The sequence below is a fragment of the Rutidosis leptorrhynchoides genome, chromosome 2, assembly GCF_046630445.1.
Source record: "Rutidosis leptorrhynchoides isolate AG116_Rl617_1_P2 chromosome 2, CSIRO_AGI_Rlap_v1, whole genome shotgun sequence".
Taxonomy (NCBI): domain Eukaryota; kingdom Viridiplantae; phylum Streptophyta; class Magnoliopsida; order Asterales; family Asteraceae; genus Rutidosis; species Rutidosis leptorrhynchoides.
Window position 1 is genome coordinate 638,607,519 of NC_092334.1, and position 13,938 is coordinate 638,621,456.

General features: G+C 33.6%; 1 protein-coding gene across 3 annotated transcripts; it reads right to left on the bottom strand.

Annotated features, from left to right (window-relative positions):
- Positions 1-94: 94 nt before the first annotated feature.
- Positions 95-8,996, bottom strand: LOC139893695 (kinesin-like protein KIN-UC). Of its 3 annotated transcripts, none has more exons than XM_071876870.1 (23): positions 8,923-8,996; positions 8,519-8,735; positions 6,793-6,893; positions 6,552-6,674; positions 6,232-6,417; positions 5,698-5,919; positions 5,447-5,609; positions 4,835-4,984; positions 4,518-4,606; positions 3,747-3,959; positions 3,500-3,634; positions 3,271-3,405; positions 2,951-3,130; positions 2,667-2,846; positions 2,252-2,377; positions 2,033-2,161; positions 1,817-1,952; positions 1,601-1,693; positions 1,390-1,515; positions 1,103-1,228; positions 845-988; positions 617-745; positions 95-500 (listed from the first exon to the last, which is right to left on the bottom strand). In XM_071876870.1, exons 2-23 carry the CDS (start codon positions 8,712-8,714, stop codon positions 352-354), a joined length of 3,231 nt encoding a protein of 1,076 aa, XP_071732971.1. In that variant the 5' UTR covers positions 8,715-8,735; positions 8,923-8,996; the 3' UTR covers positions 95-351. The 3 variants fall into 3 exon arrangements, with proteins under 3 accessions (XP_071732971.1, XP_071732970.1, XP_071732972.1); XM_071876869.1 differs by having other exon boundaries at positions 4,518-4,609; XM_071876871.1 differs by lacking the exons at positions 8,519-8,735; positions 8,923-8,996 and adding an exon at positions 7,666-7,771 and having other exon boundaries at positions 4,518-4,609.
- Between the last annotated feature and the right edge of the window lie 4,942 nt (positions 8,997-13,938).

The window sequence follows — 13,938 nt, forward strand, 5'->3', positions numbered from 1 at the left end:
CATATAATCTGCTAGAAGGGATTATATAACTCGAAAATAATCAAAGAAATAATGATCAATCGACTTCATCACTGTGTTTCAAAAACAACATAGAAGAGAAGGGATTAGCATCCGCAATCATATCGGCAAGATTGAGACGAGTGGATATTACAATGTGTACCTATATATAATCCGCTAGGGCTTTTGTTCTTAATACATTATACTATCGTTATTAGTATCACTACGACTCATTGTTATAGAATGTTAAGTAAATCACAGATCATTCTTGATATAGGAACAAGAGCAGTTCAATAGCTCAAACAGGAATATGAATTAGTATTTGTTAGATTTTAAGAACACTTGAGCCTTGTGTTACTCTTGTTGAACTTCTGCTTTAAATGACTGATTCAATCTCAATATCTTCTTTGCAAGGTCCCGAATATCTTCTCTGCTGGATTCGATCGAAATTCTTGAAAGCTGTTTAACTCCACCACTGGTTATAAAATCCCTAGTATTGTCCTCTGAAAATCAGTAGCAAATTAAGTTACAACTCGATATATTAAGTACATAACCTCCAAGTAATTAGGTTCATTTGGGTCATATATTTTTTACTTTTATCATGAAGAAAAGTATATACCGTTTTGTGCTAAGTGACAAAGAGCAAGCTCAATGTGACGCCGGGTTGATACTGAGGCAATATTCGAGTTTGCAAGCAACCACGAAAGGACACCATCACCCATTAGAAGAGAACGAGTTTTCTTGTGTCCTGAAGGATTTAAAATCATCCAAGGTTGCGTTTAATATATTCGCTGACAACTAGTCTAATTAAAAACAATTTTCTAAAACATTATACTATATAATAAACCTTGAGTTATTGCTCGAGATTCGCATTTAGCAAAATTTGCTATTCCTCTGGCAACTTGAGCGATGACATCAACATTTCCGGATCTAACCATGCCTAAGAGTGCTCTAATGCCTCCTTGTTCAATCAATGGCACATGTAATTTCTCTAATATGGCATATAGTTAGATAAGATTAGATCTAGATCGGGAAATGAATAATATCAACTAAAAGTTCGCATATTTCTAATTACAAAACAAGTATTTAACGGATCTCAGGTTACCATTTCCACACAAATTAGCAATCGCTCCGGCTACCATTCTGAGAGTTTGGGGATCTTCAGTTTTAGAAGATGTATGTGCCAGTAAAGCAGCACCTCCTTTACCCATTATTAAGGCTTGATTCAGTTCTACCACAAAAATAATTAGTTCATTCAGTATACAGTCCGAATGCAACATGCATAATATTAACATAAAGACCAGTATAATTCGAAATAACCAATATGATTATGAAAACAAGAATATGAATAATGAATTTGCACATAGAAATAGGTAGGAGATTTAGGAGTACCATTCATAGCAAGATTTGCAATGGCTCCAGAAGCAACCCTAAGTAATGTTGTATTCTGGGAGGTTCGCAATAGGATGAGCAGTGCATCTAGACCCCCTTCTTGAACAATTTTCTCCTGATTAATATCTGTAAATACATATATTATTCATAGAAGCTTACAAAAATAAACATCAAATTCTTCTACAATGTGTTGTTATGTGATAGCACCTACCTTCAGCAGCAAGGTTTGCCACCACTTTCACAGCATGTGTTTGGACGTCTAAATCAGCAGACTGCATCAACATCAATATCTTTTGAAGGCCAACTGTATAAGAAAAAAGTTCTACTTAATTTCCCCATACATAAATATCTGAGCTACAAATATAGGGAATAATTTAGGATTAGTTACTACAAATTCTGAAAGTCAAAAGATACAAAACAAACTTGCCTTCTTCACATATCTTAGCTATAGTGGTTCTCTGAAAAGAGTTTGAGCCTCTTAATCTGTTTGAATTGTGTGATCCCAACGGGGTGCCAACTTTTGATCCTCGTTCAATATTTTCTTTCATGGAAGGTCTTTTATCCTACGGAACTTCAAAAATTAACTATCCGGCGTATTTAACATTGAAAAGTATTCAATATGTAAAATGAATTTATACAATACCTCAAAGTCGTCTTCACTTTCGGGTACAGCATAGTTTATACTACTTAGCTCTTTTTCAACTGCCTTTCTTCGTTTTTCCTCAAGTACAAGCACTTCTCTTACCGCATGAAGCTCATCACTTAAACTAGCCTGCATTACATATTACATATTTATATTTATCGTTTAAACTTTGAAGTGCATAGAGTAAGAAAGCTATCATGAATGAATAAATCCAGTTACCTTCTCTGATGATATATTCTGATTTTCTGTTTTCGCTATTTGAAGTTCGTCTAGAGTTCTGTTAAGAAGTTGAGACATCTTTTGTAGTTCCATTTTAAGAACATCAATCTCGTTTTGTCCTTGGATCTGTACAAAGATCATATTCGCATAAAAAGGAGAGGCAAAGAGAATCTGTGTGTATATACTAGATATGAATCAATATCATGAGGTTACCCAATAAAGTATTTGTTAGCAATTGTATAATTTAGTGAATTGTATGTAATTCAATAATTTAAATATCTAGTTATACTATTAACAATGAAAGTGTGCGTTGAAAGAAAGAAAACAAATATTTGACATTCTTTAAATAGTCAGTTTCGCTGCATAATCAGACACTCGTAATAAGAATCACTTTATGCAAAAACTAAAAACTTACTTGAAGTGAACTCTCACCATCATTTGAAGACTTTTTTAATGCAACTACTTGTTTTTGTAACTCAACACACTGGGAATGTTCTTCCTCCACTTGTATCGTCAACTCAGTAACTTTTTGCTCATACATCTGAGTGGTTTCCGCAAGTGCCTTTTGGTACTTAGCACGTTCAAGTTGATGTTGCTATGAAGAGACGAAAACAAGTGTGAGGTAAAGCTTTTCATCATCTGAAAATAATACAGAAATTTATTTTATATTTGTTCTAATAAATAGAATGAAGCATAAACCTCCGTTGTTTTTTGATGATCAATTAGTAGATTTTTCATTAAATGCAACTGTTCTTCAACACTGCTCGCCCGTTCTCGTTCCACTTCTAAATGTGACATTAACTCGCCTATTTTCTTCTCATACATTTGGGTTGTGTCCGCGAGTACATTTTGGTACGTCGATGTTTCAGCCTGGTATTGCTGCTAGCATGCAAGAAAATAGTGTAAATAGTTGTGTTTATGATTTTATTTATAAATTGAATATAATTTTTTTAATAAATTTGATCTGAATATAACTAAGCTGGTATATAATATCTACGACTAATAAAAAAAAAAAACACCTTGTTTTGCTCAAATACGCCTTGCAGACGTGCAATCTCATCACGCATCAAATTATTCTGATTCTTCTGAATATCTAATTCCTTTAACAAATTTTTCATTTCTGAATCCAAACGGACCTTCTCCTTCCCTAATAACTGCAAGTCAAGGTCAGACTTTTAGATTTCTAATAGAGGAAAAGTAGAAAAGTACAGTTTCATGTATATTGCAGATGGTCAAGATTTTGACTACCTCATAATCCATTAAGCTTCTTTTAAGATGCTCAACCTCCTTGCAAATGACATCATTATGATCTTTCTGGAAATTCAATTCCTTTAAAATATCTTTCAACTCTATTTCCAGTTGTGATTTATCCTTTTCTAGAACCTGAGTCAAAGTGTGAATTGAGCAGAAAGTCAACAGCTGATTTTTGGAGGGAATTATAGTTTATGTAAATATAGTTGCTATAGACAGATAAACTAAAAATAGAGAAATGTACCTCACACCTTGCAATTAAAGACTTTTCTGCTTCCTTAAAGCTCTTTTGACATTCTTTGAGATTATTCTCCAATTTATGAGTGTTGTCTGCTTTAGATTTTTGTTGCCTGTCAACTTCCTTTGTGAGTATATCAATTTGATTCTCGAGTTTGCGACACAAGCTTTCATAATCAAACTCCTCTTTTAGTTTTACCGAATTTACTACTTTCATGGCCTGATCAAACAGAAATATAAAAACTTGTAAGAAGAATTATAAGTAGAAGACTAGATATATGAAGATTGGATTTCTACCATATGTATACATAAACATGTGTGCGCTTAGGGAACTTGCAGTGAGAAACATATTTGTAATGGCAACATGATAGCTGGGTTGGGCTGTTTGAGGAATGGGTTCAGATGGCTTTGGTTGGAACGGATCATTTGTAGTACGGGCTGCGACAGGCCACTGCGGGTTGATAAGCTTATACAAATTTCTTTTGTCAATTTTTACATATAATTAACACGTTTGTTTAATTACAAAAGCAATATCATAAATAAAATAATCTTATTTCGTATAACACCATATTGGAGGTTGTATGCACTAATTATAGACTTGATATTCGACCCACTCGACTCGTTCCCCTTTCAACAGTTTTTTTTTTTTTACTTAGTGCGTGTGAGATAAACACAACCAAACGCAACCAACCAATAAGTAAATGGCCTAAAATGTCCGATCATCACAATTTTTTTATTAACAATTAGAAATGGCATACCAGCTGGGAATATAACTTACCCGTTGCCCAAACATTATGGTGCTTGCAGTTTCTGAATAATGTCGAGAAGATGGTCCAATTGTTACTATCAGTGAGGTCCTAGCAGAGCCTGCTTGTATTGATGAACATGGTAGGACGAATTAATTACACAAAAAGATTAAAAGATCACTTAAATGATATCTCCAAGTAGAATACACACTACTTGTGGGTAAAGGTTGGCTCTTAATCATCATAGGTATCATACTTGAGATACAAATTTAACTGGTATAAAGAATGTATGTATGAGTGCGTGTGTGTGTCTCTGTGTGTAAGTAAATGTAAAATAAAATCGCATTACCTCCAAATGAGTCACGAAGCAGTCTCGTTAGCTTAGAATCTCTGGTAGGTATATGAGGGCTATTTTCAGCCAATGCATTTATACATTTTCCAAGGGAACTCAACGAGAGATTGATGAATTTTGTCTCTTCAACCATATGACCTTCGCTTCCTGCAGTGTTTGCAACTGTAATATAAGTTCCAAAAGAGCAAATACACATATGCAGGCTCAAGAAATGTGAGTGTTTTATTTGTAGACACTAATTAACCTACATGTATCACAAATTAAAAACCATCTAGCATGAGGACACACAAGATCAAAGCCTGAAATAACCAAACAAAAAACTACAAAGAGAATTATGACTTCCGCTCATCGTAATAGTCTTTTATTGCGAAGAGACCATTGTTTTATAAGACAAAAGTCAAAAGATTTGTTACAGAACGAGTGATTATGGACAAAGGATGGAAATGTAAATGTGAAATTCCCACTCCCATGGTTTGTCAAAAACATCGCTCATTTTTGCAAGTTCAGTGTTCTTTGTGTGTATCTTAAAAGGATTACTCGAAAAGCTTATCACTCAACTGGAATAATAAAGGTAGCATAAATCTGGTACAAAAGTTCATTAAAACATACCAGATTTGTCTAGGCGTTCAGAACCTGCAAGATCAACAATAAGTAGCTTGCTCTTTCGAACAGTCGGTATCACATGGCCGCCAACTAACACATTTCTATCATCATTCCCTCGAAGAGATGTATTGTTTTCTTCTTTCTCAATAACAGATCTTCTAAAAGATACCTGTATAAAATGGGAAATTAGATCTAATGAGTCATTAAGCCTTTAAGTAAGTGGATACCTCAAGTTCTAGTTTCTCATTTATACGCACCATCAGAATTGCATGGCTACGAGAAGATTCGGTGTTCATCTTTGTGTTTGCTGCATGGCGATTTGCTTCTCCAATTTGGAGTAGATTCAAAAAGTGGTCAACATTCTGGATTTTGACTACCGCTGCACCAGGTACAGACACTTCCCCATTTTTAGGATCCTCGACAATTGGAATGTTAACCTTTTCAGGTGCAAGTAAATCTTGAACAGATTCCATGTAGATCTGTTACAATAACCGGAAATATATTTTTTTGAAACAACTCGAGTAGGGGTTTAAATTTACCTAATATATCTGTTTTAATATTGTATTACATGTTACTACTTAGAGTAATAGAGTAATGTTCTGGATACTACGGGACAAAGCAGTGCTATTAGGAAACTTCATTGATTTTTAAACAGTAAAGGATCCATATAGGACTTACCGTTTCAGTATAATTTGAATGATGGTATAAGTTAGTTATTTCATTGAAAATAAAGAATACATAAGTAAGAAATAACATTCATATAAACATGATTAATTGAAAATAAGAATTACCTGCAAATACGAGATTTCCACAGAATCAGATGCTAGAGATGCAGCAGCAATGATGTCCTCCAAAGCCCTGACCATAATTCCTCGCTCTGATGTATCATCTTTCCCTAATTTGCCAAGTGTATAAGTTTTGCCAGTTCCTGTTTGACCATATGCCATAATTGTTCCATTATACCCATTCAACACACCCTACAGAAGTAAAAAAAACAACTCTAATGATTATAACGGTATAAAAAAGTAGCATTCAAAGTACTGAAATTTGTTCACCTGCACACAAACACAGAAGCATTAAATTCATTTAAACTCAAGCATTTCTCACTTACCTCAACGACAGGCTTTGCCACCGCCTCATACACACGCATTTGAGAAGCAGACTCTGTAAACAATTCATCAAATCTGTAAGCCTCAGAACTCCAATTATTTTTCTTCAACTTTAACCTTGTAAGCTGCATGATGGAAAGCAATCATACATAATGAAATGGATGTTACAAATAATTCCAATTAGAGCGTGAGTTATGGTCTGCAATATAATTAAAACTCTTCTAAATTGAATGTAATACTTACTTCAGGTTGAAGTTCTACACAGTCGAAAAAATCAGCATCGTTAATAAGGTCCTCTGCGTTTTTTGGTCTCAGTCTAACAGCAACCCTCACTCTTCCAGATTCTGAAAAAAAAGGATGAACATAAATTATTCCAAATATTACCTACAAACGAATACCCATAATTCGTCCAATGGACATGCAAAAGTAACTTGTAGAGTAACTCCTAAGATCAGGTAAGTTGTAATTATTGATGTTAGCACTAGATTTTTCTATATTCCATATGAACTTTATTTTCCTTACAAATTCAACATCATGCTATCTAATGGATCATACTAAGCTACCCCATGGCCATTACCACCATCAAAACAAACTGTCTGTAACACTTGTTATAATATTTGATTTGGTTGCAATTTTGTACATCAAACAGTGAAAAAGGAACTACATCATGCTTAAAGCTAAAAACAAATTAAACAGAACTCAAAAGTACAACTGCATCTATCCTTCAACAGAACACAGTAAGCATTAAAAAAATTTCTAATTTAGACCAGCTTTCAGTCAAGTTAAAAACAGTCCACTTTTAGCAAAAAATAAAAACCAGTCTTATCTAGAACTTGACCATTTTCAGACCAATTTTCTATCAGATTTTCCAGTCTTTCTTAGAATTTCAATCCAGCCTCATACTAGTTTCAGTCCACTCCAGTATTTTTCTTCAAGGTCAATATTTTTGCCAATTGTTGAAATTCGAACTTTCATTTATTATTCATAGAGATTCTATATATAGGTATCTACAACAAACTTTTGATCAAAATATAAGTTTTTATTTTGTAGTGCAAAATTAAAAATTAAAAAATAAAGTTGAATAAGTGAAAAGTAGGGTGAATAAAATATATATACATTAGAGATTGTTGATCAGTTGGCTAATATTAGAGAAATAATTTCGTACACAAAAAGATAAATTTGCACGAAATAGAATTTACTTGAAAACTTAATTTCTATCAGAAAACAAAAGCATAATAGAAATAAATAAATAAACACGAGTAACTTAGATCATATTTAAGAAGTTTTCTAGTTTGTCGTCTTTAAACCCTCATTATTGTACTCAAATTGATATTTACCTTAATGTGAATATTTGCTTGATCTAAACTGAATAAGGTCAGACTTTCCTAGGACCAGTCCAGTCTTTTCTAGGACCGGTTTCAGTCGAGTTCAAAACCAGTACTATCAGTTTTAGAGTGTTTTGATCATCTCTAAAGCTAAACATTAAATTAGTTTCCAACTTACATAAACACTACTAATATTTCTATCCACTAATTCCAGTTTCTCTTTTATAAGCAATAAGTTCCACATTAATATTACCAATTTACTCGCATAATGTCTACTCATTTTTTCCTGATAAAATCTGCAACGAGCAATTCCACATTTATTTATTCGAACAGCAAAAGTTCATCACAAACAACTTATTTATATCAGTACTGAAAAGATGGAGGATAATAATTCATCATAGCAAAGTACACTAAAAATATTTCAAAGTAAACTCCAAATTGCAACTGAAAACAAATCTGCATATACTTGTATATGAAACTATATAGTATATACAGTATAATATCATCAAATAGGTATAGGTATTTTAGCTTATGACTTTTCAAAATTAATATCAACACATAACAGAACAAAAACTTACACATTCCGAGACGCAAATAGTAAAAAATACTAGTAGTAGTACAGATGAAAATAGATATAAATTAACCTGAATCGTCATCGTTTTGGCGTGTGTGAGAACGAGAATTAGGCGTAACAGAGCGTCTGGAAGCAGAAGAAGACGGTGTTTTAGACCGTACGGAAGCAGTAGCACCGCCACCGCCGGTAACAGGTTTAGAAGAAGGCGGTGGAGCAATGTGTTGTTTCTCGTGCCTAGTGTTCATCATTTTGGTACCGGAAGCCATTGATTCTTCAGTTCCTGAAACCTAGAGAGAGAGAAATGTATATCGATACATAGATACATATATTTATTTTATTATTATATAAATAAATAAATGTATGTATAATAGCTGTTGGATACAGAGAGAGAAAGTAGAGGCCGGCACGATTGTAAGTGCACAAGCATAAACAAATCACTCGTGATTGTGAAACCTAGAGAGAGAATGTAAATACCTTGAAATTCAGGCCGGCCGGAGCCGGAGTGACGGTGGTTCGTGTGACTGTGTGTTCTTCCCGCCCTTGTTCCATTGCGTGTGACTGTGGGTCCATTTGTCGTTTGTATTATTTGTTGTTAGATTAGTAATTTTGACCTCTTCTCGCAACGGTAAATATCAAGTAAACTTTTGGCTAATTGCATTTTCGGTCCCTTTTTTTTTTTTTTTTTTTATTCTATGTTGTATTCGGCGATAATTAGCCATCACGGTTCACGGCATAAGGAGAAGACCAAAACTTATATGTCAGAGGATATAATGAGTTGAGACGTTTTCGAGTAGGAGCAAGATAGACGACCGTTCAGGACTTAAAAATTTAGAAGAACCAAAAATTTGAATATATATATATATATATATATATATATATATATATATATATATATATATATACATGTTACTTATTGATAAATTTTAATATTATCATTTTATTTAAGTAAGAAAAATTTAACATGTATAAGGGCTCATATTCGCCCAAGAACTTTTAATGAGACGACCCTGATAATGAAAATGAACATGAATGAGCCTCCGAACATGACTACCGATGGATGTTATGGCATACTAAAATTAAGATAGAATAGTAGAGCGATACAAGAGTATACCGTATATTAGAAACCATTTACTCATGATTTTGGTTTTGTTCTTACAATAAACTGTAGTAACTCAATTTAAATCAAACAATTATGCTTTTCATACTAAAATAAAATCTAGGATTTCACTATTTGTAATTTTAATGGTTATGTTTAAGAATTAGATGTATGTAATTGGTGGTATATTAAGTAAGTTACCTGGTTGAGAGAAGTTATATTTAAATGTGGGGAAGTTATTAGAGTGGTAGTATCGGTTTCGTCCTTGGGCCGTGAATGACCTCCACCCTTCAAGGACTCCAATACTAGCAATTGGTCCTTGAAGGGTCGTTGAAGACCCGTATTCCAAAATGTCGTTGCACAGCAAATTCGATCACGGAAGCAAAGCAATTTTTTGTTGTACTTAATACTTTTAAACTTGTATCCGTAAATAATTAATTAATTTAGTGGGTGTGAGGAAGTGTGTGATGGGTACGTCATGGTTGTTAGTATTTAGTGGTTGGTTAGTGATGGGAAGAATGTGTTGATGTGACGCTGATGTGGCAGTCATTGATGCCATGACATTGCGTCATTGTTAAGAGTGGTCTTAAGAGTGTACAAATTATTTATTACGGAGTATTTGTATATGTCTAAATTTCCAATAATATAGCTCTAAATATTTCCAAAAATCTATCTTAAAATTTCAAAACCATTTTATTTTTTATTTTCTTATTTGTACCATAGTACTAAAGGAATATATAGTCATTATAACTGTACCGTAGAGGTACAAATGGTCATGTGTTAACATGTTTAATTCTTTATGACAATAATGCAAGGGCATGTGATGCTGAGAGTTCCACATGGTTGGATTGTGTTGAACACCCTCTCATTGACATTGACATTTACCAGAAAGGATACTCATAGATGAATAACCTTAGGTTAAAGTTTATAACGATTTTTGAATTTTACAAGCTTTTTATGCATCTTAACGACAACTTTAGGGTTGTCGTTAGCATTTTCCTAAGTTTATAACAGTTTATTGTATTGTCCTTGGGTTATTGTAAAGTTTACATTTTTACAATCTCGATCCTTAGAACATTGCGATCTTTCATTGGGTTAGCGATTCAAGGTGACATTCCAGTTAAGCAAGTTTTCGTCCACCGACAAATTATTGTCCCGTTCGAGCTTCCCTTAGTATTTGATGTGCGGGCGTGGAAGAATCAGTAGTCCATTGGTAGCAAGTTTGGTCCACTGATAAAACAACGACAACGCGGGGGAGATGCACGGGGCGACGAGGTTGGGGGCAAAGACTGCATAACAAAAGGGAAACAGGTGGTGGTAAAGAGCTCTCCTCTATGTGCTCTTTGAGTTAAAGACGTTTGGGCTTTCGAATCAACTAAATTGGAGTCCGTATGAAGAAGATATGACGAAAATGGTGAAGGCGCACATATTTTGTTTTCATCAACAATCTACTTAATTCTTTCATATCACTTGGGCATTTTTACCTTGAAATCAATTTTAAAACTAAAGTTTAAGAAGTTAACTTAGATGATGTACAATCAGGATCGATATTGTTACCTAAAGTGCGTATAAAATATGCAATTTTGCCTTCAAAGTTAGCGTTTTTCTTGCAAAAAATCGTATCACACATTAGACAAAGTTTTGCCCCTTCAACCATAACATTCATGCTCCGCCACTGACTTAGGGTGCATTTGATAAGATTGAATGATTAAGTGTCGAATAGTTTATAATATAAATGAAGTTGTTTCTGAATTACAATAACATGTTTGTTAAGCATTTTAAATAGATAAATTAATGATGTAAAATTACTTTATTAACATTTGATACCAATAAAAACTACAATATATTTTTTTTAATAAGTAGTATACGAGGGGGCGGTCTGTTTGTGTTCAACGAGTAGGCGCAGGTTCGATTTCAAGGGTTGGGATCTAATTGGTACTGCCAGAATTAGCTTCTCTAAGGAGAGGGGGGGGGGGGGGGGGGAGCTCTAGGTGATACCGATACTGCCGTTCAAAAAAATTGTTTAATAAGTGTTCTTGATATAATTTAAAGAGAATATTATATTAAATTTAGGTGTTTTAATAGTTAAACAAGAATTTCAGCTCTATATAGTTCCATACCCAATGTTGAATCATTCAACACCATATGTCATTCAAAAGTCAAAACAAATGCGCTGAATGCTTCATTCAATATTCAGTGCTTAACCATTCAATTAAGTGGTAAATAAACGCAACTTTAGTTAGTTAGGTGGGTTGATGCCCTTAGTTAGTTAGGTGGGTTGACGTGTGATCACATAACGTCGTTTATAAAGAATTTTTGCAGTTTTTATATTTATAATTATTTATTATTTATCTATTTAGTAAGCCAAGTCCTTTTTAAGGTGTACATTATTTAGATAGTCTTATTTAGTAAGCCAACTCCATTATTTCTATTCTTTGATTTGATTAGATAGTCGTATCCAGCAAGTATATCCAACTTATTATATGTCATCGTAACCTTTTTGAAGCTAAAATACATTGTATCCTTTCTAAGATATAGTCCTTTTCACCATATTAAATTGTCATATCCGGATAACATTTTCAACATGCATAACGTACAAGCCATTTTAGGACCATTACTAACATTATGTAACTTTTTATTTATATTAATAATATTAGAATTTAACTTCCATCGTTCCATACTTCCCGTATAGTACTACGATTTTATATTAATCATTTTCATCTTCATTTCTGTTGGATTGCGAAGTTCGAATAAAACAAGGTTTGCTGAATCTGTGAAACTTGTGACCGCGAGTTTAGAATTATGGTCGCAAGAATCACATCAGAGAAATGGTCTGTTGAGAAAACAAAACTCGTGACCACAAAAATTCTAGTGTGGTCGCGAGGTTCGCGAGGACGGGAGAAAATTCTAGGATTGAGTTTTCTTGCTCGTTAAGTTGTTTCCTTGTTTAGATTTACCTATATAAACACCATATGTAACCCATACAATGCGTACACGAAATTTATAGTGAAAAATCTCTGGTTTGCGCCCGTGACCCTTCTCCGTGTTTTGAAGTTGAGATATAACCACGTTAAATCTCATGTTGTTTATCTTTATTTATTTATGCTTTATTATTCGTTTTTCATTCGTGGGATATTACTACATCCCTAAAATAAACAAGAAAAGTGTAAGTAATCTTCAATGTCAAGTAAAGCAATTATGGCTAACTGGATCTTTTAAAGAAGGCCCAAAACCATATAAATAATCACCTAAACACAAGAAACATCAAGCCACTTGCAACTGTCCGCCGCCTAAGACCGTTAACGGCCGCCACCTGACAACTACCATCATCAGCAAGTCGCCAACAAGCCCTCCAGGTGGGCCTGCAACGAGAGTAACTGTTGGAAATGTGGGGCCCACTTGTTTTTTTCCCAACGACCTGTACTTTTTTTTTCTTCTCTTTTAATACATACTCCCTCCGTCCCACCAGAAGTGTCCACTTTGACTTTTTCCAGTCTTTTTTATTCAACTTTAACTTTATATATTTTTATTTGTGTTATATAATATTTAATAAAAGTTATATCAATGAAAACACAATTAAAACTCAATCAATTCATATAATTTTTATCAAATATTATAGAGTTAATTATACCATTGATCCATGTGATTTACTCAAGATTATACCGCTAGTCCTTATCTTTTTAAGATTATACCAGTAGTCCTTGTGGTTTTTATAATGTATGGCAGTAGTCCTAAACTAATGCTAGTTAATTTTTTCGTTAACTAATTACATGTGTGTAATACTCAAAATAAGCAGGGACTCTTTTGTGATTTGTTGAGAAATGGAGGGTTTAGATTCTAAAAATTTCTATTTTTCGATCTAAAAATATGAAGAGTCCTGATTTTCATTTTCTTTTAAACACTTCTTATTAAAACTCATTCCTAGAGAGAGGAGGAGGCGATTGTATGAACATTGGGGAAGGAATCACGGATTTGTATTGATGAAGCTTGTTTTTTGAAGATTTATGGTTCCCCACAATCCTAAAGTTTAATTATATCTCGTTCTTGTTCTTTTGATAGCTAGGCTTTGAGTAAGAAAACCGTAGATGAAGAAAGTTTGGGGGTAAGTGGGTAAATGGACATATAAGAGTTGTAGGTCTATTGTATGATATTATATTGAATAATGGTCAAGATATATGTTAAAAAGTGTTATTTTGGTTGCAAAGTGATCATGTAGCGTGAGGGTACGAAATAGTATTATTTTTAATACAAAATACTACAAAATATGACACAAGTTTTATTAATTTACGGATGGGATATACCTAAACCTTGCTACAACACTATAGGCAGTGTACCTAATCGTAGAGTAGTGTAGTTTTTAGTAAGTCCGGTTCGTTCCACAGGGAGCTGGTGAT

What these genes read in the sequence shown, in the direction of transcription:
- LOC139893695 (XM_071876869.1), bottom strand. Translation starts at nt 8,714, where the DNA reads ATGGCTTCCGGTACCAAAATGATGAACACTAGGCACGAGAAACAACAC. An exon ending in AGAATATATCATCAGAGAAG is followed by an intron (nt 2,162 to 2,251) that starts GTAACTGGATTT and finishes TATGTAATGCAG; the next exon opens with GCTAGTTTAAGTGATGAGCT. An exon ending in TGCAAATCTTGCTATGAATG is followed by an intron (nt 1,229 to 1,389) that starts GTACTCCTAAAT and finishes TTTTTGTGGTAG; the next exon opens with AACTGAATCAAGCCTTAATA.